General features: G+C 47.5%; 1 protein-coding gene across 1 annotated transcript; it reads right to left on the bottom strand.

Annotated features, from left to right (window-relative positions):
• Positions 1-25,904, bottom strand: LOC137423860 (homeobox protein unc-4 homolog). The gene is made up of 5 exons (XM_078773592.1): positions 25,802-25,904; positions 25,185-25,245; positions 23,648-23,796; positions 20,476-20,651; positions 1-1,108 (listed from the first exon to the last, which is right to left on the bottom strand). Exons 1-5 carry the CDS (start codon positions 25,902-25,904, stop codon positions 272-274), a joined length of 1,326 nt encoding a protein of 441 aa, XP_078629718.1. The 3' UTR covers positions 1-271.
• Positions 25,905-27,319: the final 1,415 nt, after the last annotated feature.

Raw genomic sequence — 27,319 nt, 5'->3', positions numbered from 1 at the left:
TCGCAATCACCTGCCTAGATATACCAATCAGATACCGAAGCATAAACATCATGTTAGGTTTCTAATCTAAAACTCCTCACATGGAGGCATTATTGGTAAATGAGGTCGATGGCAGTTAAATAATACGAAAAAACAACAACAAAAAAACAACAAACACAACGTATACAGGACAGTGCTATATAGGTGATGAGAAGTCACAAACTTCGATATAAATTATACATTTTTGGAAAACTTTGGCTTTAAGAGTGCGGGTCGCCCCAGCGTTTTTGGTCTAGCTAATGTCGGGACTGCGTGAGGCAGAGATTTCCTGAGGAGAAGGTGAGCAGCGCACTTCGGCGGACTCTATGGTACCGGGGCGTAACCCATTCTCGCTCCGAGAGGCCTCCGCAGATTGTCCTGGTCCCAATTCAGGGCAGCCGGGCCAAGCGTTCGGGTTCCGAGCGCATCCAACCGGAGGCTCAGAGTCGACCTCGGGTCTTGAGAGCTGCGGAACGAGGAATCCAAGAGGCTGAGAGACGTGGCAAAGCAGAAAGCGTCCCCTGCCGGTAAGCAGCACCGAGCTTGGCAATTGCTCCACCGGCAACCCGACCTTTTCCTCGGCCAAAAGGCTCTCCACGCTAAATGAGGTGTTGAGTTTTGCCGAGACTCCCACAGAAACTCTTTCGCTGTTCATCGTCAGGCCGTCAAGCTTGTTCTGTCGAGGATAGTGTCCTCCGTGAGCTCTCAAGCCCATTTGCTGTGCATCACGGCCCTCGTTCTCATCACCAGAAAACATCTGCTTGTCCGAAACGTACTCGCCGCAGGAGGCCATCTTGGCCACGGGTGAAATCAACAATACAGCTTTGGCGTCTCCTCGCTCAGAACCAGGCTCCGTTTGGAGCGCATGGCTAACTTGAGAGCCGAAGGCACCTTGAAGCTTTTCGTGCATCTTCCGCTCTTGTTTACGTCTTCGTTTTTCAAGCCGTTCGTTATCCCGCCGCACTATATCCTGCGGGTTCATGGGCTCTCCGCTGCAGGTCTTCGGATGCGCGTTGTGCGCCGGGCGTCCCGGCCCTTTGCGGGTGTTCTCCTTCTTGCGCCACTTTGCGCGTCGGTTCTGGAACCAAACCTGCACCACGTCAACAACAAGAGTGCGTCTCCTTAGACACTGCAACTGAGACCGCTCGAAGGATGTGTAGCTCATTTTAGAAAAAAAATTAAAAAATAAAATAAATCACTGAGGGTGTTGCCAACATTCGTGTTCTTCAAACAGGTGACCAAGTGTTGGCAATTCACACTGTTGGCAATATACGTGCATTTTTAAAACAACAACTATTACGCTGTTCCCATATAAACATTACACTACTCACAATAAGTTAGGGATATTGTGGGAGTGAGTTTATTTATTTTTATAGGGGTTAGGGTTAGGGTATTGAAATCAAGAATGCTGAGTTTTTTCATACTCATTAATAACCATAGAATTAGGACCAACAACTTTTTTCAACATAATTAATACACAAAATCAACCACACCGAAGAACTTGCCAATATCCCTAACTTATTGTGAGTAATGTAATATGAGGCCGACTGATGTCGATTCCATGAAAACTTACCGCATATCATTTCATGATGAAAAGTAAACAACCACTTTCTTGTTTACTCGAGTAAACACAAAAGTTGACAGGAACCAACCTGCGAACTTTCGTCTATTCATACCTGAACTTTTGCACTAGCTCTTCCATGAGACACGACCGTGTATACAAAAACTTTTTTTTTTGTCTCGTGATGTTTCCTGACACTCCCTGGTTATTGTTGTTTTCCGAAGTTAGAAAAGTTGTATTTTTTTTCACCCCAAGGATTTTTCAAAGCAAAACTCTTGGGACAAAACAAAACTTTTCGTCTTGGCGAGACACGTCGGTTGACTCTTCCTGACGTAAAAACGACCTTTATTGTCGTGTATATTTGCCCAAGCACCCTCTTCGTAATCGGCAAGGGTGAAGCCGTGCGTTGAATAGAACGCGGTTTTCATTCAAACTAAAGGATCTTTTAAAAGTTCTGTTTTCCATCAGATTTAATTATCAGTTAATTGTTGCAGTGAAGCGGTATTATAATGTACGTGTCGTGCTCCTCTACTATAGTTATTTGGCATAATTAATAAGGCACTTGAATCACGTTTCAATGATTTCTTTCTCCTCGTTCAAGAAGCACAAAATCATGGCCATGGCGGTTGTTGGAATCGTTATCGTGTACCATGCTGTATAGTCTATACAGAGTGTCGGTGCTGCCGAAGGACTTTCTTGCCCTAGCTTTACAATCCCGTGCGGGTCGCCACTCCAACACATGAAGTCAAGGTGGAAATTTGGAATTTGGTCATGGTGCTGGAGATAGCTCCTACTGTTTCGCGAAGGACACCATGGGATCTTTAACGTCCACCGACTAACGCAGGCAGATGGGACACCCGTTTAACACTCCGATCTGATGAATCGTCCTGCATGTGAAACACCAGGACGGTAGTTTACATAGCTGGGTCGGGAATCGAACCCAGGCTAGAAAATGCGTGTGCCCAGCTCAGAGGTGAGTGCGTGAATCGTTCGCGACGTCATATACACCACACCTGTGCGCTCACCTATTTTGCTATTAGTCATTTTGTAGAAACGTTCCCACTTAGACAGCGCAATAACGTTCTAAGCGTTTGAATTGCCCTTTAAACGACACGATGTTATTTTCATACAAGAGTGAAAAATTACCTTCCGCCTTACATGAGTGCAAGGAAGATGATTTGAAAGTCGTTATTCCGGAGCACAAACAACATGGCACGGAAACTGCTCATAAAGCAATCAGGTATATCGAACGGAGCTGGCGTGCGACTTAAATGATGTGGTTGAGCAAAGATCACCGCCCAACAACCCTAACGAGTGCAATCAGAGTATCCTGAAGAGATGGCTTGGTTAAGCGAACAGCGAGGGGGTAATGGAGCCGCGATAGTAAGTAAATTAGTCCAACAGCGTGGGGTGTGTCGATGCCTCGTTTGTCCGGACAGCTGTTTCCTGACGTCACGATCGCACACCTACCTTCATTACTCTCACACCTACACTTTTTCTTTTCGTGCATATTCTCCCGAAGACCGATGGCAATTAAATAATGACCAACGACGGGCTGTGTTAGAATTTTTACCACTGCAGGGGTTTGAGATAGATTAGGCCTGTGGTTCCCAAACTGGAACCCCCTCGCCCCCCCTTGAGGGGAAAGGGGGGAGGGGGTACAGCCGTACAGGGGAGGCATGAGGCCATGTGAAAAAAAAAAAAAAAATTTTTTAATGCGAATTCGGCTTAAATATTCAAAAAACTGAAAAATTAAGCGAGATATTTAATAGAACACCAACACTCTCCTTGCAATACCCTCATGACCTTCAAACATCGCACCAGCTCTGTGCGTGCTGCCGCCTGTGAACAACACCACAACTAATGGATTTGTAAACTAAAAAAACAACTAAAGAGTGGAAGCTTGGTTTTTCCCTTGCCTTGGTGCTGGGACGAGGATGATATGGAATCATTGTTGGTATTGCGATCGCGGCATCAGCATCTCCCGTGCAATTTCCTTTGCTTGATTCACTTTTACACTACGTAAAGCTGGCGGGACCTACTCACAGAACTTCCCATCTGGACTTAAATCCGGAATTGCGCTCATATTCTTCAATCATCTCGGTAGTAGTGTAGTTTCAACAGTAGGCAGTGGCCATGGCAGCGTAGTGGCCGACTGTGCTGTACTGCGTTATTTGAAAAATAAGGGGTGGAGGGGGTAGAGCTTTTGGTGAAAACTAAAAGGGGGGCGTCATGCCAAAAAGTTTGGGGACTTCTGGATTAGGCCCACAACGTCTCACTTGCAACTACAATGACGTATGTAGTGGTGAAATGCAGGACGAGTTAGATATTGTACTGAAGCTTTACTAAATGTCCTAGAAAACAAAGATTAGAAAACCCATTAGCAGACAAAAACTCAGGAACAATTCACGAAAGATTAAATTATTGAAATAAGACAGGGAAGTGCCAACCCCAACACCAGTAGAAATAAGTAGCTGCGTTTGACAATCGCTGATAAAAAGTTTTCCCAAGACCACGTGACCCTTCTGCACATCGCCTTTTGCCACTATCCCTGGCAAAGTTCCCTGATTAGTGCTCTTAACCGATGAAGAAAATGCATCAAGAGAAAGGGAGTGTCTTCGGTGATGATGCAACCAGCACACAAAATCTATAATTGAATCCACGTCATATATACTTCTGTAATGGCCCCCATCATTCTCATGTTCTTGTGGGGTCTGCACGTGAAAGTTGTTGTTGTTTTTTGGCTAACATCCTTTCATGAACTGCCTGTTCCGGCCTGAAGTTGAACTGAAACTGTCAGGAATTTGGAAGTTAGCCAGAGCTCCGGAAGTAACTCTTCTACTCTTCGCGAAGGACACCGTGGGATCTTTACCAGCCACCAACTAATGTTGTCAGAACTCGTTTAACATGTAGCCCAGGGATGGCGCACACATCGACTTATCACCCGGTCTGCGAAACACCATGGTGACAGTTTATGGCTGGATCGAAATTCTAACCCAGGCCATGTTAATGACCTGTGGACATCTTTTTCCCTTTTGATATTAATTTCTTTCCATTCCTTTAAATTCAAAACTGAAGGTGCCACGTGCCAGTAGACAAGACCAAAGTCCCATCGTAGTATATGCAAGGCTCAGGTCCGAGCAACTAACATGTATCAGCTGCATGTACGCAAGGCTCAGGTTGTGGTAATAGGTATAAGGCTCAGCCACTTAAGTCCTATTCGAAGACAATGTTCAGAGGTTCAACTGGTCAGTAGCAAGGCATCGTCGGCTGGGTAGCTATACTATGTTGCTAAGTTGGTTGTACCTTCATTTTGTAATATGGATCCATCTTCCAAACTACATGTAGCATTTTGTGAAACTTCCCTTCTTTCCCTGAAATTTTATACAGTGCTCTGCTAGAATTAAATGAACACCCCTGATTGAAAACAAATCTTATTTTAACAATCTGTAATAGGATAGGAGCATAATTAAATGAATGATATATATTAATACCTGGTGAGCTTGCCCTTTGGCATCATACGGTGTTTGAACCTGTGAAGCCATCAAATCAATAATATTGTTACAGATACGACTTTGATGGTATGGTGGGCCGAGCGGGATGGCCGCCGTATCCGTACAAGTTACCCGATTGTGCCCGAATGTTGACTAATCGCGCTACGCTGGCTCAATAGGAAAGAGAAGACACCCGGCTGGGCTATAATGACACAATACGACACCAGGGGTTCAGTTCTCAAGACCTCCGGAGGAGGTTATATTAAGGCGGAAAAGGTTAGATTACAGGGACAAGAGGGAAACATAGGAAGGTGGGCACTTAGACACAACCTTATATTAACCCTAGACAGACCACAGATAAACGGGACAACGCTGACTCACACGGGATTTGATGGCAAGGAAAGCGGCAGTCGATGGCTCAGGTGCACCTGGCTCCGGGACAGAATCACGTACGGTGGTGTCCAGCAGATGCGGGGAGGTCGCTCAGCGCTCGTGGGTCGCGACTTTGGTGGAGATGCCGGGGAGGTCGCTCAGCGCTCGGGAGGGTGGCGTCTTGTCCTTCCAAGCTCGGGGCGCATCTGACGTCACATCCGGCGCGGGGCCGCGTATATCCGGCGGGGAGTGACACGCCCTCGGCTCGTTAGCGCCGCCCCAGATGGCATCGGCCCATGGCTTCTCATTGGGTGCGGGGGTTACCGGCTCCGCCCTTGACGAGGGGCCGACAGGGAGCCCCTTCGTGGTAACCCCGTGGAGCGCGTGGTCAATGGCGGCTAACTGAGCCGGAAGGAGGACGCCCACTCCCCATGCCGTCACCGCGCCGCCCCCCTCTTTTGTTGTTGTTGTTGTAGTTGGCGCTTCTTCATGGGGAAGAGATGCGGAGAGGTATGGGGAGGTCCTAAACTTCCTAACAGGTGCCATATAATCACATTCTGGTGCAACGAAGAGTCATAATTAATGGAAACAAGTCCTTAACTGACATAGATTAAGAATAACTAGCAAGATGTCCTATAATTGTCTACGTGTGGTGCGGGGGACCTGGGCACGACATTTAATGGGGGGATGAAGGGGAAGATCGGCTCTAATGGGTGTTGTTTACAGACAATGGGACTAGGGAATGGGGTAAGGGAGAGTTGGGGAGTATCGGAGAAAATAGGGGAATATTTACAAGCGGATATGGAGGCCAAATTCCATATTCGCAACATTGCACCCTTCTCTACCCTCGGGGCGTCCCGACCCGATAAATCTTTACCTACTTTAGTGTGGCACGCAATGTAGTTCCCTCTACTATTAACTCTACCCTGAGTGCGACAGTTTTATAGATATTCACAAATGAGTAAATATGTCCCCCTGCGACGTTGCACCCTTCTCCTCTCAGAAACACACCCACAGGATAACCGAATCCGGAAAGAATTCTCAAACTAAACATACAGCCGGTAGGGAGCATTATTTACAAGACTACGCTGCTATTTACACTACGATCCAGGACCTGTCTTTGGAGGAACACATGCAGATGTTATGCATAGAGAGAGCGCGCTTGCCAACATCGATACACCAACCCACGAGTGCTCTGTGGCCGACGGCCTTTAATAACGTGCAGAGCACCCTTCCCGCGCATCAAAAGCACCACCCCACCACCAATCGGTGCAGTCACCATTGTTCATTGGAATAAAAATAAATTCGACAACCCCTAACCCTGCAGGTGTCTCTTGCTCTTCTTGTGGTGCACTTGGTGTTACTTAAAAGTGGTTCACCTGTATGGCATAGGTGCCACGTTGACCCATAGGTCCATCCCCGGGTGGTGCTTGGCCGCAAACGAACTGCGGTCCATCGTGGGTGGCCACAAACATTGCGGTCCATATGGTGTATCGATCCCGGCAGCAAGCAGCGAAAGTGCAGGCCCACAACTGCGTCGCCAGCACCTCTCTCTCCTCTCTCTCTACCCCAAAGCCAGATCCTCGGAGGTGGGAGACAAAAACAAGACAAGTGAGCAAGGTGGTAAGGGCGCAAAAGTGCACGCAATGCAAGGTGATGCACACTGGGGGCACATGGGAACCAGGTGAGACAGGTACGTTCCTACCGTACGCCCCCCCCACCAGGTAACCTACATGGCCCCTCCCTTACCCCTTACTGTATCAACAAAACACAACACTACCCATAAACATCTACTTTACAAATCCACAAACATCCCTACTGTCTTCCCCGTTCCTCCCATATACCAAATTCGTCTTCTCTCCCTCCTAACCAATCAAATTTGCCATTTTCAACTCTCATCAAAATTTGCCATTTTCAACTCAACATCAAAATTTGCCATCACCAATTCATCATCAGTCCCTCCTAGGGAGGGAGAGATGGAATCACCCCAATGTCTCATCCACGTCGTGATGCGTCTCACAAATCCAACAGCAATTCTCATTTCTGCAACACAAACAAAGAAAACACAGGTGTGGAGTCATCATCATCACCACAGGCAAGTGGCTGCGTATGGTGCGACAGGTTCATTAATCCTAACTATTTCCTAAATGACTTTAACAACTTTACACTACCCGGGGTCTCTCTCCGGCCAAACCATTGGCCCTCTTACACTATGGGTTCTAAAAACCAATTCCCATTGGCCAAACTGTGGTGCTCTTCAATTTGGGGTCTCACTCCCCCGATTCATCTCCCGGTGCCCTCGCACAATTTCTGGGCTGCGGCGTGTACCTCTCCCAGTGGGTCTACCCACCTGCACACCTCCACCACTGCAGTTGCCTCCGAGCTTACCTGCTCCTTACCCTAACCTAACTACCAGGGGAAGGCCCTCTGGCTCTCTCCCCACTCCGTGCCCTCTCTGGCACTGGGCTGCCCGATCCACACCCGGGATCCTCAGGCACCCACTCACAACTACCGGCTCCCAGAGCCCACCTGCGGCCTCACCTGGCCGACATCCTCACAGTGGTGGAGTGCCCAACCAACTACACACACTAACAGGCTACACGCCCAGCCATTTCCACAACACTAATGCACCCATTCACAACACCATTCTGCAACCGCACCACAAATGCCAATATCCAACCACAATTTACCTGTACCCTCTACCTAACACTTACACTACCCGCCCCGGGTACTCGTGAAAGGGGTCCACTCTTCCCCCATCCACACCTTCGCACCACGCACACCACTCCATACCACTTACTCCAACTCTCTCCACACACCTGTACTTGCACCCTGTGCTCTCACACCTGGTGCCACCTGCACCCTTCTCTCCCCAAGCGCATTCGCGCTGATCCACAACACTCACTACTCATACACTGCTCCACACACCTGTCCAGTTGCACACCTGTGCAATCACACCTGTTCAATTCTCACAAACACGGCATCATCTCAGCTAACTACTCCCTTCTGAAACTTGCGCTTCCCAGTCGTCCCTTTAAACTATTGCGCTCCCACGTCATTATCATCCACACTAATCTACCTGCGTCCCCACTACAGGTATCAGTCACTAACTAACCTTAACGTTACCTAATGTCATCTTCGCTAGATCCCTACACACCATATCCTAACCCACCCGGGCTAGTTTTCACTGCCATACACCCCATAAGCTATAGCGCATTTGCCCCCCTTATTCAGAGGTACTGGGTCCCGCCTCGGCATCTAAAGCCGAGGCGATCCACGGGGGCGCCTGCTCGCCGGTGTAAGGTCTTATCCGGTCGGCGTGGACGATCCGAGGGAGGGCTCGTGGCCCCATTTTGATCTTAAAGACCACGTCACAGATTTGCGACAGGACGACTCCTGGGCCTTGCCAGGGGGAGGTGAGTTTTGGGCACCTTCCCTTCCGCCTCCGGGGATTAAAGAACCAAATCTTCATCCCCGGAGCGTATTGACTCCCCTGGCTCCGGTCGTCGTACCTGCGCTTCATCTTTTCCCCCGCCAGATGGAGTTGGCGGCGGGCGAAGGCATGGACTAGCTCCATGCCTTCCTCTAGGTGACGTGCGTACCCCTCCCTCGGCGGGTTAACCACTGTGTCTGGCACGGGACCGCATAGCAAGTCGGCGGGAGCCCGTAACTCCCGCCCATACATAAGCAACGCTGGACTGCATGCGGTGGCCCCGTGCTGGCTGGTTCGGTAGGCCATGAGCAAGTAAGGGAGATGTTCGTCCCAGTCATCCTGACGGGTGGTGGTGAACAGTGCCAGTTGTTGGATTAGAGTTCGATTGAATCTTTCCACCATCCCGTCAGATTGAGGTCTTAAAGGCGTTGTTCTGGTTTTCCGAATTGACAGGAGACTGCACACATCTTTTAGCAATTTGCTCTCAAAATTTCGTCCCTGGTCGGTGTGCAACTCCTGTGGAATCCCACTCCTGACACCAATTGTTACAGATACGACTTTGATGGTATGGTGGGCCGAGCGGGATGGCCGCCGTATCTATGTGCGAGGCGCAATTTCGCGCGTCTGCTACCCCCGCTGTTTCGCTCTCCTCATGTCCCTCATGTCCCTCAATTTGGTCCTGGACCGACCCTGCTTCACTCTCCCCTACCGGACCCCAGCCGTCTTGATCCGCCATAGCGCGACTTTCAAAATTCGGTTTTTATTTTTTATTTTCGTAAAACAAATTGAAATTTCGCCGTTATAATTTCGCGCGGGAAACGCGCTCCGAATCGATTTTCCCTCCCAAAATTTGGGCCTAACTAATTTAGTCCCGGGTTCGAATCCCACTCCTGACACCAATTGTTACAGATACGACTTTGATGGTATGGTGGGCCGAGCGGGATGGCCGCCGTATCCGTACAAGTTACCCGATTGTGCCCGAATGTTGACTAATCGCGCTACGCTGGCTCAATAGGAAAGAGAAGACACCCGGCTGGGCTATAATGACACAATACGACACCAGGGGTTCAGTTCTCAAGACCTCCGGAGGAGGTTATATTAAGGCGGAAAAGGTTAGATTACAGGGACAAGAGGGAAACATAGGAAGGTGGGCACTTAGACACAACCTTATATTAACCCTAGACAGACCACAGATAAACGGGACAACGCTGACTCACACGGGATTTGATGGCAAGGAAAGCGGCAGTCGATGGCTCAGGTGCACCTGGCTCCGGGACAGAATCACGTACGGTGGTGTCCAGCAGATGCGGGGAGGTCGCTCAGCGCTCGTGGGTCGCGACTTTGGTGGAGATGCCGGGGAGGTCGCTCAGCGCTCGGGAGGGTGGCGTCTTGTCCTTCCAAGCTCGGGGCGCATCTGACGTCACATCCGGCGCGGGGCCGCGTATATCCGGCGGGGAGTGACACGCCCTCGGCTCGTTAGCGCCGCCCCAGATGGCATCGGCCCATGGCTTCTCATTGGGTGCGGGGGTTACCGGCTCCGCCCTTGACGAGGGGCCGACAGGGAGCCCCTTCGTGGTAACCCCGTGGAGCGCGTGGTCAATGGCGGCTAACTGAGCCGGAAGGAGGACGCCCACTCCCCATGCCGTCACCGCGCCGCCCCCCTCTTTTGTTGTTGTTGTTGTAGTTGGCGCTTCTTCATGGGGAAGAGATGCGGAGAGGTATGGGGAGGTCCTAAACTTCCTAACAGGTGCCATATAATCACATTCTGGTGCAACGAAGAGTCATAATTAATGGAAACAAGTCCTTAACTGACATAGATTAAGAATAACTAGCAAGATGTCCTATAATTGTCTACGTGTGGTGCGGGGGACCTGGGCACGACATTTAATGGGGGGATGAAGGGGAAGATCGGCTCTAATGGGTGTTGTTTACAGACAATGGGACTAGGGAATGGGGTAAGGGAGAGTTGGGGAGTATCGGAGAAAATAGGGGAATATTTACAAGCGGATATGGAGGCCAAATTCCATATTCGCAACATTTGGTGTCAGGAGTGGGATGGCCGCCGTATCCGTACAAGTTACCCGATTGTGCCCGAATGTTGACTAATCGCGCTACGCTGGCTCAATAGGAAAGAGAAGACACCCGGCTGGGCTATAATGACACAATACGACACCAGGGGTTCAGTTCTCAAGACCTCCGGAGGAGGTTATATTAAGGCGGAAAAGGTTAGATTACAGGGACAAGAGGGAAACATAGGAAGGTGGGCACTTAGACACAACCTTATATTAACCCTAGACAGACCACAGATAAACGGGACAACGCTGACTCACACGGGATTTGATGGCAAGGAAAGCGGCAGTCGATGGCTCAGGTGCACCTGGCTCCGGGACAGAATCACGTACGGTGGTGTCCAGCAGATGCGGGGAGGTCGCTCAGCGCTCGTGGGTCGCGACTTTGGTGGAGATGCCGGGGAGGTCGCTCAGCGCTCGGGAGGGTGGCGTCTTGTCCTTCCAAGCTCGGGGCGCATCTGACGTCACATCCGGCGCGGGGCCGCGTATATCCGGCGGGGAGTGACACGCCCTCGGCTCGTTAGCGCCGCCCCAGATGGCATCGGCCCATGGCTTCTCATTGGGTGCGGGGGTTACCGGCTCCGCCCTTGACGAGGGGCCGACAGGGAGCCCCTTCGTGGTAACCCCGTGGAGCGCGTGGTCAATGGCGGCTAACTGAGCCGGAAGGAGGACGCCCACTCCCCATGCCGTCACCGCGCCGCCCCCCTCTTTTGTTGTTGTTGTTGTAGTTGGCGCTTCTTCATGGGGAAGAGATGCGGAGAGGTATGGGGAGGTCCTAAACTTCCTAACAGGTGCCATATAATCACATTCTGGTGCAACGAAGAGTCATAATTAATGGAAACAAGTCCTTAACTGACATAGATTAAGAATAACTAGCAAGATGTCCTATAATTGTCTACGTGTGGTGCGGGGGACCTGGGCACGACATTTAATGGGGGGATGAAGGGGAAGATCGGCTCTAATGGGTGTTGTTTACAGACAATGGGACTAGGGAATGGGGTAAGGGAGAGTTGGGGAGTATCGGAGAAAATAGGGGAATATTTACAAGCGGATATGGAGGCCAAATTCCATATTCGCAACAATATTATGTATGAGAGCCAAACGTAGACTTTGCCAAAGAGAGTACAGATGTTGGTGCACTGTTGCTCTTGCATGTTACTTGGCAGAGGTTAGCTTTTCTTGCAGCTTCCATGTTCCCAGACATGCTTGATAGCATCCATTTCAGGGTTCTGCAGTTCCCAGGGAAGAACCTGCAGCCCACTTTGTCTCTTCCAGGCAGAGGTGATATTCTAAACATATGTCATGTGGCACCATCCTCCTGTAGCACAGTAAATGTGTTCCACACTGGAAATGCCTTGCTGGTTTACAGCAACTCTACTATGATATCAGGAAAGCATTTGAGGTATGGAACACATTTACTGTAGGAAAATGGCGTCACATGCCATATGTCCATAAGCATATCTGCCTGGAAGAGATGAAGTGGCCTGCAGCTTCTCACCTGGGCATCACAAAGCCTCGTCATGCACGCCATCAAATACAACTGGGAACCTGGACCAGGAACTGTGGAAATGCCGGCGTCTGCCAAGTAATATGGAAGTGTTGCAACACGCTCTACTCTATATTGGCAAAATCTGGAACAGGCTGCCATACAGAATATCACTGATTCAATGTCATCACAGGTTCAAGCACTTTAGGATGCCAAAGACCATGCTACCAGATATATATATATATATATATATATGTGTGTGTGTGTTTATCAATTTTACTCTGGCAGGGCATTATGCAGAGTGTTTCGAAAGTCCAGAATGATAGGGACATTTATTTTACAGGATTAGTATCATAATTGCTCACATTGCAAGCCACAGACATGCGTACACATATCAATTATTGTATGTCGGTTTCTATGAAGGTTTTTTAAACATCGGCACAACGATTTTTAGCACATTCAGCCTCGTGTTATAAACTACTGATTCCAGGTTTCCCCAAATAAAAAAAAGTCAAATGGCATTAAATGTGGACTATGTGGGGACTATTCCATCGATTCATGACATCCTATTCACCGAAAAGGCATTATCCAAAAAAAAGAAGAAATTAAAAATATTGTTACGTTTGTGGGGGTAGATGATGGAACACCATAATAAAGATAGGATCGTATAGGTATAGCATGGACTGTGGACGGGTAGGAGACATCTCGATGTATTAAGTAGGGAAACTGGAGCTTAAGTTGTTTACGTGTCTTCACACGAGGGGTGAAGCTATGGTTAATTAGATAGGGGTTAAGATTAGTTTTCCCCCAGCATGCGATTGCCCTCGGTGGTTTTTCCCTACGTTTTACAATTACAAGGCCGGCCATAAAATCATCCATTTTAACCAACAATAACCGACATAATTGCCGACAGAACCCAGAACATTCCCGATCGGGCTAAACTCCGCCTCCATGAGTAGATCGTAGCCAGCAGGCCATGCCCCGAGCTTCGTCATTGGTCGTGGAGACACAGGGGGGTTTGGTGGAGCACAGCCATTGGTGAGTGTGCCGTCAGAGCGAGAAGCTTTGTGCAGGAAGCAGAAGAGTCGCTCTCTCTGCTGGTCTTGCTTGAGCAGGACAGGCGCGATATTTGCTCTTGTGCTGGGTGAACTTTTGGCGCTTTGGAGGAGGAGGCTGTTGCGACCGTTAAAGAGGAGCAATAAGGCGGCGGTTTGTGGGCTCTTGGCGCTTCGGACGGAGAGAGAGAAAAAGGAGGGCTGTTTTCACAGGTCGCTCGATGGCTCTGTGCGCATCGCCATCGTCTGCTCGTCGCCATATTGGGCACTCAGGCACGGGAAGCATTGGACTTCACCACCACTGCTGACTTCAAACGATCTCGTTGAACAAGCTAAGTGCCGGCTGAAGGGATTTTCTTTTTATTTTATCATTCCCCTGTGTGTTCGTATTTGTGTGATTGGAGGATCCTCAAAGTAGAAATTGTAATTCGATTTACCTCAGCATTTATTTTATTCTTTGATTTACTTTCATTAAATTATTTGTTGAATATATTTTTCGTGTCGTGTCTGTTCATTGTGTTACTGATTCGTCACTTCCGTCATTGTGGTTTTCATCCACTGTAAGCATTTTTGGTTCCATGTACTATTATTGTTATCGTTTAAGGGAAATGGAGAAAACTGTTTTCAAAAGGGAAAAAATTAGTGTTTTAAAAGAAACCGGAAACTGGATCGGGAGAAACCGGAAGAAGAAGAGGAGGAGGGAGAAGCCAAAAGTGGCGCAAGTGAGGTCGGGAAGAAAAGCCGAGCTGCTTTGAGGTCTCGAGGAGACGCTGGCGAACGGGGGTCACGAGCGAACTTTGGGTTTCCTGGGAAAGGGATTCCTGTGACAGAGTGGTTATTGCTGTGACAGATAAACCTGCGTGTCAGGTTTTGTGGTTGATTCCGAAGAGAATCGTTGGAGAGCAGGTACGCCTCCAGTACGGGCCCACCCGCCATTTCGCCTCGCTCCCACCATTTCGCATCGCTCCAGCCTTTTCACCTCGCTCCAGCCATTTCACCGCACCCAGCCGTTAGCCTGGTTTGCGAGTGTAACGTGGATTTCGATTGGGAATTTGTGGTTCTACGTTTGGGAGCCGCTGAACGTTCATACCCGAAGGTGTGATTTCCCAGTCGCCTTTTGGGTGCACCTTTGCGCCTCTTTGGCAGCGTTGACTGTCAGCTGACTTGGATTCTGGTCTCGATTCGACATTTTTCTTGCGATCACCGGAGCGTGGATCGACTTTGGCTTGGTGCCGGGACAGTGACTTTGGGAATGTTCTTTTCACTCACTTGGAGCACAGTGAGTTATTGAATAAGAAACTGATGGTACCATCATAGGAATTATATGGTATTTTTGTGGTGCAATTGAAACATATTGTACTTGTGCTGTTATACTTGTGTGACCTTAATACAACACTTGTTTTTGGTAACAATTGGTTGGTGTGGTTTCACCATTGGTCATTGACACACATTATGACACATCTTTCTGCCGTGACTCCTTTCGGGGCTCAGAGGTACACCGTGACCGGGGTTTGGGGAGGAGCATGTAACAATTGTGAGTTTCAGAATAAACCCGTGTGCGTTCATCCAGGTAAGTACCTCACTGCCTTCCATCCTGCATGCGCCATAGAAACAAGCGTTACGCCTAGGTCCCCCGTCGGTGAAATGATGCGAGCTGACAAAGTAGAAGACGCAAGGCGGCCATCTTGGATTTTGACATGGCGACCCAATTTTCAATAGCGTTCTCCCTTATGCATAGATACACCCACACACCAGATTAGAAGTTGGTACTTCGCTTATTTTTCAAGATATTCCGCTCACAAGGTTCAGACATACATGGCGGCGGCCATCTTGGATTTTGACGTGGCGACCCAATTTTCAAGAGGGTTCTTCCGTATGCCTAGATACACCCACACACCAGATTATAAGTTGGTACTTCCCTTATTTTTCAAGATATTTCGCTCACAAGGTTCAGACATATATATGGTGGTGGCCATCTTGGATTTTGAAGTGGCGAACCAATTTTCAACAGCCTTCTTCCTTATGCCGAGATATACCCACAAACCAGATTCAGAAGTTGGTACTTCGCTTATTTTTCAAGATATTTCGCTCACAAGGTTCAGACATATATATGGTGGCGGCCATCTTGGATTTTGATGTGGCAACCCAATTTTCAAATGCGTTCTTCCTTATGCGGAGATACACCCACACACCAAATTAGAAGTTGGTACTTCGCTTATTTTTCAAGATATTCATCTCACAAGGTTCATACTTGATATTCATCTCACATACATGGCGGCGGCCATCTTGGATTTTGACGTGGGTTGCACCCACACACCAAATTCGAATGCGGTCCTTCGCTTACGCACGCACGCATGCCCGCACGCACGCACGCCCGCAAGCACGCACACACGCACGCACGCCCGCACGCACGCACGGACGGACGGACACACGGATGGAGGGGAAAACCATAGTCCCCCTTTCGCTCCGCGGTGCGACGGGGGACAATAACCGCTAAAATTTCAGAGTTCGCCTCGGGAGTAAAAACGATCGGTCATTCGTCACCCAGTGATCTTAATCGCTGGGCGACATGACAATATTTCCCATAATTCTGAACTGTTGAAACACCCTGTACAAGGCAATGCAAGGAAATTGCTCTGTTGACATTCAGGCGATTATTTATTTATATGATTTTGATGGACCATATTCTTTACAGATTGTTGGTGTTGTCCAAGCAGTATCTTGGCAAGGGTTACACTGGTTGGTTTGCAATCTCCTTCCACCATTGTTTGTCAATGCTCTATCTATACTTTTAGGTGATGAGTGTCAAGCAAGGAAGCAGAAAACCATTTTTTAGGTAGTAGGTTGTAGACAGCAACCCCACAGGGTAGTACTACCGTCCTGACTTAAGAGCGTCAAAGTGGTGCCCGGAACCACCTTACACACTCCGTGTCAGGATTGTTGGTCTTACTTTCTGTCTCACTCAAACTACAGCAACCGGGCTAGCTTCAACCTCTCTCACAAACAAACACCATACACTTTTCTTCTCTTTTATTTAAGGCCTGGCCTCCATGTGGGCTATATAGTCCATGCCTGGAGCCTCCAAAATAAAATAAAGAAATAAATAAAAGCATGTAAAAGCATGTTTTTGAAATAAGAAACCCTTTGCTATGAATTTGTCGGGGGTTTGAACCGCAGACCTCCCAGAGTCGGAGCAGACGTTCTAAGCGTTACACCACCCTTGTCTTTTACAACCACAAATTAAAAAGAAAGACTGCGCCATACCCAGCAAGATATTTATTTACCTCTTTTGGATCTCCATTACCACAAAGGAGATTAATGCGAGTGCAATTTGGCTTCAGAAATTTGCAGATATTCAAATTAATTATTGTTACTTCTCCTTGATGATGAAAAAAAAATGATGAATAGTTACCATTTCCTGCAGCTTTGTCACTGATGACGTCATCAAGCACAAAGGTAGTCATTTATAGAGAAGCACCTTTTAAGGTTCTAATATTTAACCTGGGTTAATGGTGTACTGCAGGTATGCACACTCACGTCTGAGCTGTCTAGCCTGGGTTCGAATCCTGACCCAGCTATAAACTTGCATCCTGGTGTTTCACAGGTGCAGTGATTCATCAATGTGTGTGTTGGTCGCTTTGGTTGCCGTTCAACCTGGTGTCCCACCTGCCAACATTAGTTGGTGGACATTAAAGATCCCACGGTGTCTTTTTTGAATCAAACCTATCAACAGCACCATGAACAAATTACAAATTCCTGCCCGTATTGTGGGTCACAAGTGATGTTGTCTCCCTAGAAGTTCCTAATTGACACCAAGTTACACTGCCTGCTATCGTGAGAGTGGTTGCTGAATGGAGAGCAACTTCTGCACTACAAACAAACTGAGAAGGTATAGTTTTCATGTTTCATCGGAATGGCTTTCAAAACTCGGATAATTTCACAGCAATTTTACTCCGAATTGAAGACGACAGCTGCAAGATGTGCTTAATGTATTAGATCCCATGAATGAGTCATTGCAATACCCCCTTGATATCTGTAATAAGTTAGCATTGTCTGATTCATTGTTTTACCTTATTTTGATTTGACAAGTGAAAATTTACTTTTCCTCGGTGACAAATAGTTACTGGAGAGGGAGGGAGGAGCAGGGGAAGGGTTAATATATAATGCTTGTACAACGCTTGGTTGTACATACACACCCACAAAAAAAAAAAAAAAAAAAAGATACATACATATATATATATATATATATATATATATATATATATATATATATATATATATATATATATATATATATATATATATATATATATATATACGTATATATATATATATATATATATATATATATACTGTATATATATATATATATATATATATATATATATATATATATATATATATATATACTGTATATATATATATATATATATATATATAGATAGATATATATATATATATATATGTATATATATATATATATATATATTGTTGCGGTTGTGCCATAAAGGGAAACCCCCTATAGTTAATTGCACGACAACAGATAGCCTGCAGTAGTTAGTTATTTATTATTGAATGTAAAGATTAGCCCTTTCCCATTGTGTAGTAATAAAGACCAAATATGCGTTGAGTTGGCAGGATGTCAAACCTTCGTGTGGCTGGGGGAAGCCATTACTAATATGCAGAAAGGCGTGGCCAGAAGCACAGGCCCACGTGACCAGTGAGGAGGCGGGAACACGTCGCCGGGATGCGGAAAACCTCAGCCAATGGGAGGCTGTGGAACATTTTCGAGGCGTGGGTGGGTCTGATAAAACCCCCGTCCAGCGCATTTTGATTCTCTTGGATTTTGCCTCGTGGACGACACTTCTCTTGCTTTTTGGCTGTGCCCACGACATGACCTCTTGGATTTTTCCTCGTGGACGACACTTCTCTTGCTTTTTGGCTGCACTCATGTCACGACCTCTCTTAGATTTTGCCTCGTGGACGACACTTCTCTTGATTTCGCCTCGCCGACGAGTCTCTTGCTTTGGGATTTTGCTGCGCCACAACCTCCTGCTCTGGACTCTCTTGCTTTTGGCTCCACCAGTCGACACTGCTCTAGCCTTTGTGCTCTTGCCCGGACCCTCGTGCCTTTGTCCGACGACGCCTCTTGCTTGTTCAAGCTGCGCTGAAGTTCGTCCGTGCCGACTTCGAGGCGGCGGTTCGTCCTTCGGACCTGACCTCGTCCAGGCTGTACGTGAGGACCGAACTGCGCACACCAGACAACGTGGCCAATTGTGAGGCAATCCCAGCACGTACATCGGTACGACAATAACCAGAGTGTTATTCCCTGCGTGTGTGAGAGCGTGAAGGCGCCAGTGGGGTTTATTATTAGGTAAGGAATTGATAAGCTTATATTTTCATCTCTGTTTCTCTGTGCCTTCTAAATAAAAGGCTGTACATTTGGTTACTTTAAAACCTGTTCGGATACGTCTTTTCTCCATTGGCCTAGCATCATCCGAAACCGAATTTGGCTTGATTCAGGTCCATAAATCACGTGAGGTAACACCGCTTTCCACACCGTGCAAATCCGCTCGGCACCCATAAGGTGTGTGAAAGCGAGGGTTCGATCCCTGGTTTCTCCGGTTGCGTGTCTTGAAGGTATTTGAGAATATTTGACCAGCAAACTCTTCAGCGCATGACTGGGAGGTTGGCGATCGGAATTGCTTAGCAATCCGCCAATCACAAGTCTAGTCGCTCACGGTCGTTGGCTTCAGTGGAACCAGAGTTCGTGGGGAAACGGGGCATAAACCCCCCTTTGTACGTCGACGAACCCGGGATCCGCAACAATATTATATATATATATATATATATATGATTTTTATAAAATTTGTTACAGAGCATTGGTTTGGCCAAAACAGTTTCTTGGCAAGAGTTATGCTAGTTGGTTTACCATCCCTCTCCAGGCAGCATTTAGGGCAGGAATTTTAAAATTTGTTCATGCTACTGGCGATAACTTGCCAACTCTTCGTGAAGGACACCAAGGGACATTTAACATCAACCAACTAATGTCAGCAGAGGGAACACCCGTTTAACATCCATCTGAGGGACGGCACCCCAATGACAAATCACCCGGCCTGTGAAACACCGGTATGACAGTTTATAGCTGGGACGGCATTCAAACCCAGGCTAGACAGCTTAGAAGCGAGTGTGAGTACCTCTTGGCCACCCTGTCAAAACTCAAAGCTGATAGTCATTATAAAATAACCTACATCATTGGACTTCACATTTAAAATTTAAATGTAGGGGTTGCTGATATATATATATATAATGTACACCCCGCCCTATATATATATATATATATATATATATATATATATATATATATATATATATATATATATATATATATATATATATATATATACATATATATATATATATATATATATATATATATATATATATATATATATATATATATATATATATATATATATACACACACACTCGTACATATATTCGAACATTGATTGCAAATATTTCCGAGAAATATAAACACTATGCTGGCATGAATTATTGCACATTCGGATTAAACAAATGTACAAACTGTACTTGGCATTTACAGTATTGGTTCATAATAAAGTGTTTGCTCGCTCCAAGTAATTATTTGTGCACGTTTGTTTTATAAATGTTGGTGAATGCGGATTTCATTACAGCTGGCTCGTTTTTCTTGCAGCATTGCTATTTGCATATAATGAAGCCCTCTCCGGATGAATGTCACCCGTTTTTCATGGCAAATTGAGCACGCATTTCCAATGCTATGGGTTTCCTATATATCTGTCAAATGAGGTGGGTGGCACGAGAGCGACGACGGACGTGGATAATTACAGACAAACAACCGAGGTAAAATAAATAAATAAGCAAACAATGAAAGAAATAGAAAGCGCGGAGGGAGTGCGAGGAGGGTTGCATTGGGGGTGTGTGCGTCGTGCTCGTCGTGTTCACCTGCACTCGTGACTCCACGAGGTCGAGACGCAGCGCGAGCGCCTCGCGCATGAACACGTCCGGGTAATGGCTCTCGTGGAAAGCACGTTCCAGTTCTTCGAGCTGCCAGCCCGAGAAGTTGGTGCGGGTTCGCCTTCGTTTCCCGCCCTTCTCACGTTCCGCACCTCCGTGCTCTCCTGCACGCGGCCCGATGGATGCATGTTCGGCATGATTACGTTGAACGCAGTGGATCTCCGAATCCCCTCCACCATGTGCTTCGTGGCTCTTTTACCACCCTTTGTGTTATTACCTTCAATTAAACCTTCAAACGGAGCACCCTCCTATCAGCTAACAAACAGGCTCAGTGTAAATCCAATCCAGCCCTAATAGGCCTACAGTCATATTAATTCTGGTTGAGAGCTAGATATGCGTGTGCATTTAAATGTATATACTGTGCATATATGTATAATCACACACACGTGAAACCTACACAGAATGGTGACGTCACAATTCCCTGGGCTTAAAACTTGCGTTTGTTATCATCATCTCGTCAATGCTCTAGTTACCTCCGCCACCAAAGGTGGATGGAGATTATGTTTTCACCCCTGTCTGTCTGTCTGTCTGTCCGTTTGTGAACAAAATATCTCAAAAAGTTGTGAACGGATTTGGACGAAATTTGGCAGCGATGTAGCGCATGTGACAAGGACGAAATGATTCGAATTTGGTGAAGATCCGGATTCGGATCCGGCTACTAGAATTTTCTAAGCGATTCTTCACCATTCGGAGAAAGGGCTAAAAATGAAATAGCAGGATATCTCAAAAAGTTATGGATGGATTTGGACGAAACTTGTTGTTCAGGTTGTGTGTGTGACAAGGAAGAATTGATTCAATGTTGGTGGAGATCCAGATCCGTATCCAGCTAGTAGAAAGTTTTATGTGATTCTTTACCATTGAGTGACATGGCCAAGCAGGTGGAGGTATGCTCTCTTCTGAGTGCCGTTCTAGTTGCACACTGTGTTATTCAAAAGTATAAGCTATCATCTAATGGTGGGTCCTTCCGACTGTAGATTATCAAATGCATTTCCCCCAAAATTCAATTCGTTTTTTTTCAGAACGGATATTAGAATCGGGACAGCCACGGGTTATCGTTGCCCATGTATGGGCGCAGGTACTGGACTCGCCAGACAGTATCGTTGATGAAAACAAGGTGAGACGTCGGGACAATGATCCATGAAGGAGCCGCGAATCGCGTGTTCCCACAGCATCGACTTTCGCTTCCCACGCCCGCTCGGAGCGCCAGCCCAGCGTCCCAATGTTTGAATTCGTTCCGCGCTGTTCGGCATATAAGTGCAAACCATGATGCAGCTACCCCCCCCCCCCCTCCCCCACTACCCAGCATCACTCCTCGCTGGGTCTAAATATGGTCTGCATGGACTGTGAGGGTACCTGTAGTACCTGTGTACAAGAAATGCCATTTCATTTTCTCCGGACCTGCGTGTAAATGAAAAACAAAAACGCTCCGTGCTTTGCATTCTGGGGTCTCGTGCATAAAATAAAAACAAAAGGCGATAAAACTCCCAGTTGTAGATATCCAAAGTGTGTATTGATGACATATGCATGAGTCCAAACCTCCCATGATAAAAAGAAATAAAACAATTCCAGTAATTTTAACCTGAAAGGAGTTAGGAAGGAAAATTGACCCTGCAATTAAGTGAATATAATGATAAGGGATTGTTATGAATTCAAATCATTGCTTGAAGTAATCGGCACTTAATGGCGCGAAAAGCCGAGCAGACCTTTCTCACGCGCAGTGCGACGTGACCGTAAAAAAAAAAAGAGAATGCGACGACCTTTGGTGGCGGAGATTTGGCCAGACGAGTCTCACCGCGACTCGACCACACTCACCCGATTCGATCATATTACCCACGACTCGGGACAGACCTACTACAAGTCTACCAGAGTCACCACAAGTCGACCAGAGTCACCACAAGTCGACCAGAGTAACCACAAGTCTACCAGAGTCACCAAAAGTCGACCAGAGCCACCACAAGTCGACCAGAGCCACCACAAGTCGACCAGAGCCACCGCAAGTCGACCAGAGTCACCATAAGTCGACCAGAGTCACCACAAGTCGACCAGAGTCACCATAAGTCGACCAGAGTCACCACAAGTCGACCAGAGTCACCACAAGTCGAGCAGAGTCACCACAAGTCGACCAGAGTCACCACAAGTCGACCACAGTCACCACAAGTCGACCACAGTCACCATAAGTCGACCAGAGTCACCACAAGTCGACCAGAGTCACCACAAGTCGACCAGAGTCACCACAAGTCGACCAGAGTCACCACAAGTCGACCAGACTCACCACAAGTCGACCAGAGTCACCACAAGTCGACCAGACTCACCACAAGCCGACCAGACTCACCACGACTCGACCAGACTCGACCAGACTGACCACGACTCGACCAGACTGACCACGACTCGACCAGACTCACCACGACTCGACCTGACTCACCACGACTCGACCTGACTCACCACGACTCGACATGACTCACCACGACTCGACCTGACTCACCACGACTCGACCTGACTCACCACGACTCGCCCTGACTCACCACGACTCGACCAGACTCACCACTACTCGACCAGACTCACCACGACTCGACCAGACTCACCACGACTCGACCAAACTCACCACGACTCGACCAGACTCACCACGACTCGACCAGACTGACCATGACTCGACAACAAGTCGACAACACTCACCACAAGTCGACAACACTCACCGTGACTTGACCACATTCCCCACGACTCGACCAGAATCACCACGACTCGACCAGCCTCAACGAGACGTGACAATACTCACAGCGACTCAATCAGACTTACTGATACGCCACCAGGCTCACCACAACTCAACCACACTCACCGTGACGACCACATTCCCCACGACTCGACCAGACTCACCACGACTCGACCAGACTCAAACGAGACGTGACAATACTCACATCAACTCAATCAGACTTACTGATACGCCACCAGGTTCACCACAACTCAACCACTCTCACGACGACTCAACAACACTCACAGTGACTTGACCACATTCCCCACGACTCGACCGCTCTCACCACGACTCGACAACGCTCGACCAGACTTATGGCGACTCGACGATTCACCACGACACGACCAGACTCACCGGCATCGCTGAAGCGAGATCCCTCAGATTCCGAACGCACCTGCAGCCCGTTCACACAAACGGCGTCAAGCGCTCTCGTAAGAGTGCAGTGAGCACCGGGCGAGGCCCTGGAGGACAAACCATGCGCGGTGGTGTACGGGCCGTGCCGACTGGGCAGTGGGAAGGCAAAGGAGGGCGCAGAGCACTGCAGGCTCGGGGTGAAAGCAGGGCCCGGGGCGCGGGGCTCGAGGAGGCGGCCGTCCATCAGCGCCCAGGAGGCCTGCGGTGGCTGTAGATTGGAGTGGGGCTGGAGGCTGAGCGCGTACCGGGCGCTGTGGGGCATTCGGGGGGCGCCGGTGCTGCGGCGTTAAGTGAAAGTGTGATGAGAGGCACGGTCGGCACTTATGCAGCCCGGGCCCAATGAAAGGGGGTAACGAGCGGTGACGTTAACAACGATGGATGGATGGAACCGTCCACAATCGCTACCTCGCTGAGCATCGTGCTTGCCACCCCGCACAGCCTATAATGACCTTCCAAAGCAGGGCCGTGGTGCCCACGGGCTCAGATAATAATTTCACTAAAGTTGTAATAGAATAAATCACGGCGGCTGTTGGCCAAGAGCATTGCCCAGCCCCAATGTCCCTCCAAAGGGCCATTCGGAGATTTTCATCTGATCCTCATATGCGCGCACATCATGTTGCATGGTGTGCGCACTGGCAGTGCACATTTTCCCCAAAGGTAGAACTGATTTATTGTCCACAATCAATCCATCCTCAGGTACGAAGCCTAGCTAATCATATCATGTGCGAAAAGGTGGTTTCATTATTTATGCACGACTGGCGTCGTGCAATGGAATTGTCACCCCACAGACCCCATGCGTGCAAAACACACGACGATGATGGACTGCTTGCGATATGCTGTCCCAATGTGGATTCGGCCATCATGTTGCAACGTTGAATAAAATATATCTTCTGTTCAAAAGCGTTTTGGTTCATTCTCTGATGTGGACTGTGAAGCCACCACAACGTCTGGGAACATAAAGAGCTTTCAAATTTGCTCTTCGAATTTATATTTTAGCTAATTGCAAGACATACGCTATATATTATATATATTGTTACTGACTCGGGGTTCAGGGTTTATCACAAGGGGTACTTCTTGGACTCCTCCCAAATGTCAACCCTGCAGACCGCCACGCGGCGGACCTGTCAGGTTGGCAAGCAACTACGGACGTCGATTGATACTATACCACCAAATCTGGCATGATCCTCACTCTTTTACAAATGCATTACCTTACCAGTTGGTTGGCGAAAGCAATTGGGGCATGGACCCTCAGTGCGCAATTGTCTATTTATTATGTACGGCTGAGTGGAACTGTTAAGTACGCCCCAGCTAATTATGGAACCAATCGGTGGGGCAGAACTTCCCATCTCTCTAATCTCACGCACTAAGTTGAGTCATAGAGAGATTGAGACAAAACCGGAATTTGAAACAAAGCGTTTACCAAATAAAGCAAACGCGTATTTAAAAAGCACAGTAATCAATCATGAAAGGCACATACAGTATATCATAGCCAGAGGTGTCCACCTGGCAGAAGAAGTACAACACCTTCTTGAAGGGAGCTGCCAATTAACATATGCAAAACGAGTGACACTTCGACAAAGCTCAGACTCTTGGACACTTAGAGTACTGTCCATGGAAGAGGGGCGACCACGTCGTTTCTGAAAATTTAGGATCACTTTCTGCTGACATGCCTTCTCATACCGCACCCTGGCACGTTCCAGATGACCTCCCAGGCGCTCACAGACAAATAAGACGGACTGACATATGACAAAAAATTTCAATTTTCGTCATAACAAACAGATAGGGGGTGAAAACAACCTCCGTCCACCTCGGGTGGTGGAGGTAAAGATGTATTATAATGAAGCACACAACCAAATTCATTATACCAGCAACGGTACCCGCCCTACGGGCGGGGCTTCAATTGGGAAGCCGAAATGAAAAGGCAAAATATCAGAAATTGAAGGCAGAAATTTTTTTTTTTTTAACAATTCATATAAACATCAGTCAAATCATATCACACGTAAATCATCAAAATCAAAACAGTATCTTTAGAATACTAAAGTTCGTCACTGTCATGGAACCATATTTGAGCGAACGTTGGATGCGATTGATCACTTTCTGGCTGGAGTGGCCCAATGCGATGGTAGACTTTACTTTGAATCTTCACCATGGGGCTGAATCCTGGCATGAAGTGCTCCTTGATTCCGATCGATGCCATGGTCAAGGCATTGTTGAACTGGCGTATCTTCTCAATAAACTCCTTTCAGTCGAACAGAACTTTGAAATCTTCAGGGTAGGTTTCGAGCAGATTGATTGCAATTTTGCCCTTCTCACAGCAGAATCCAGGTCGTTCGTCATTCCAGCAGTGGGCCTTGCAGAAGGGGCACTTACGTCCTGTATCATACAGACTTGGCAGCTTGTGGCCTTGCTGCTTTGCTGGATAGGCAGCTTCTTCAAAGTGCTGGACATCAAACACTGCTCCAATCCTCATCTTTTGCGTTAGAGCCACTTTAAGCTGGACTTTCCTAGCACTCTGGTGTGCAGCTGTGTCACGATCTTGTTCACCAGATCTGTATTCCTCGGACTGCCTCCGAGACTGGTGTGCAGCTGTGTCACGTCCTTTTTCCTGCCTCGTGAGCCTTCTTTCTTGCAACAGCTTCCTTGGATGTTTTCGTTAATGAGGCTTTCCGTTTGGGAGGCATTTTACCGGTTTATCTGAAACGGTACCCGCCCAGAAACACGTACCAGAGAAAACAAATCGTTTTGGCAATGGCCTCTCCAATATTGTACCTGTTCGTGATATTTGTCACATTGTCTCCAGTACCCGTTTGTGACGATGTTTTCATTGTGACGAAAATATTCGAATTATTATTCGAATTCGAATTTATTTATTCTTATTTATTCGAATTGCACGAATATGTGAATTGTGATTGTGTTTCATTGTGATGTTTGTGCGGCGACGGGCGGTGTGTACAAAGGGCAGGGACTTGATCAACGCGAGCTGATGACTCGTGCTTACTGGGAATTCCTCGTTCGTGGGACACTGTCTCAAGCCCCAGTCCTCATCACGGATGGGGCTCAGCGGTTTACCCGAGCCTGACGGCGAAGGGCAAGGTACACACTGGCCTGTCCAGTGTAGCGCGCGTGCGGCCCCAGACATCGAAGGGCATTAAACATTCATTAAACATTAAACGTTCATTAAAGGATTACGAAACGAAAAACATTACGAAATTAGGTTCACACCGTCACGTCAAACACTACCGTGAACACATACATCGTCACAACATCGTCACAATGGACGTTATGCGAACGCGAATGTTATGCGGGAGTCCAAACCTGAGAATGCTTGCGACCAAAGCTGAAATTGGGAAAACTAAATAGCCTATTTTACTCCCAGGGGTCCCAGGATTACCCACCCAAAATATCTTTGCTATCGGTTCAGCAGTTTTTACGGTACCTTCGAACAGACAGACGGACATTTGGTGAATTATAGTAAGATGCTGATTTTGATGGAAATTGTCAACCAACCTTTCCCAGAGGCCGAAAAATTACCCATGACCTTTGACCTGGGGTCATGGTCACCAAAGATTAATTTTAAAATGGCAACAGCAGTTTTCATCAAATTAGGTCAAA

The sequence above is a fragment of the Myxine glutinosa genome, chromosome 3 (assembly GCF_964187855.1).
Source record: "Myxine glutinosa chromosome 3, kmMyxGlut1.1, whole genome shotgun sequence".
Taxonomy (NCBI): Eukaryota; Metazoa; Chordata; class Myxini; order Myxiniformes; family Myxinidae; genus Myxine; species Myxine glutinosa.
The sequence above is the reverse complement of the archived record's forward strand: the minus strand, read 5'-3'. Positions and strand labels throughout refer to the sequence as shown.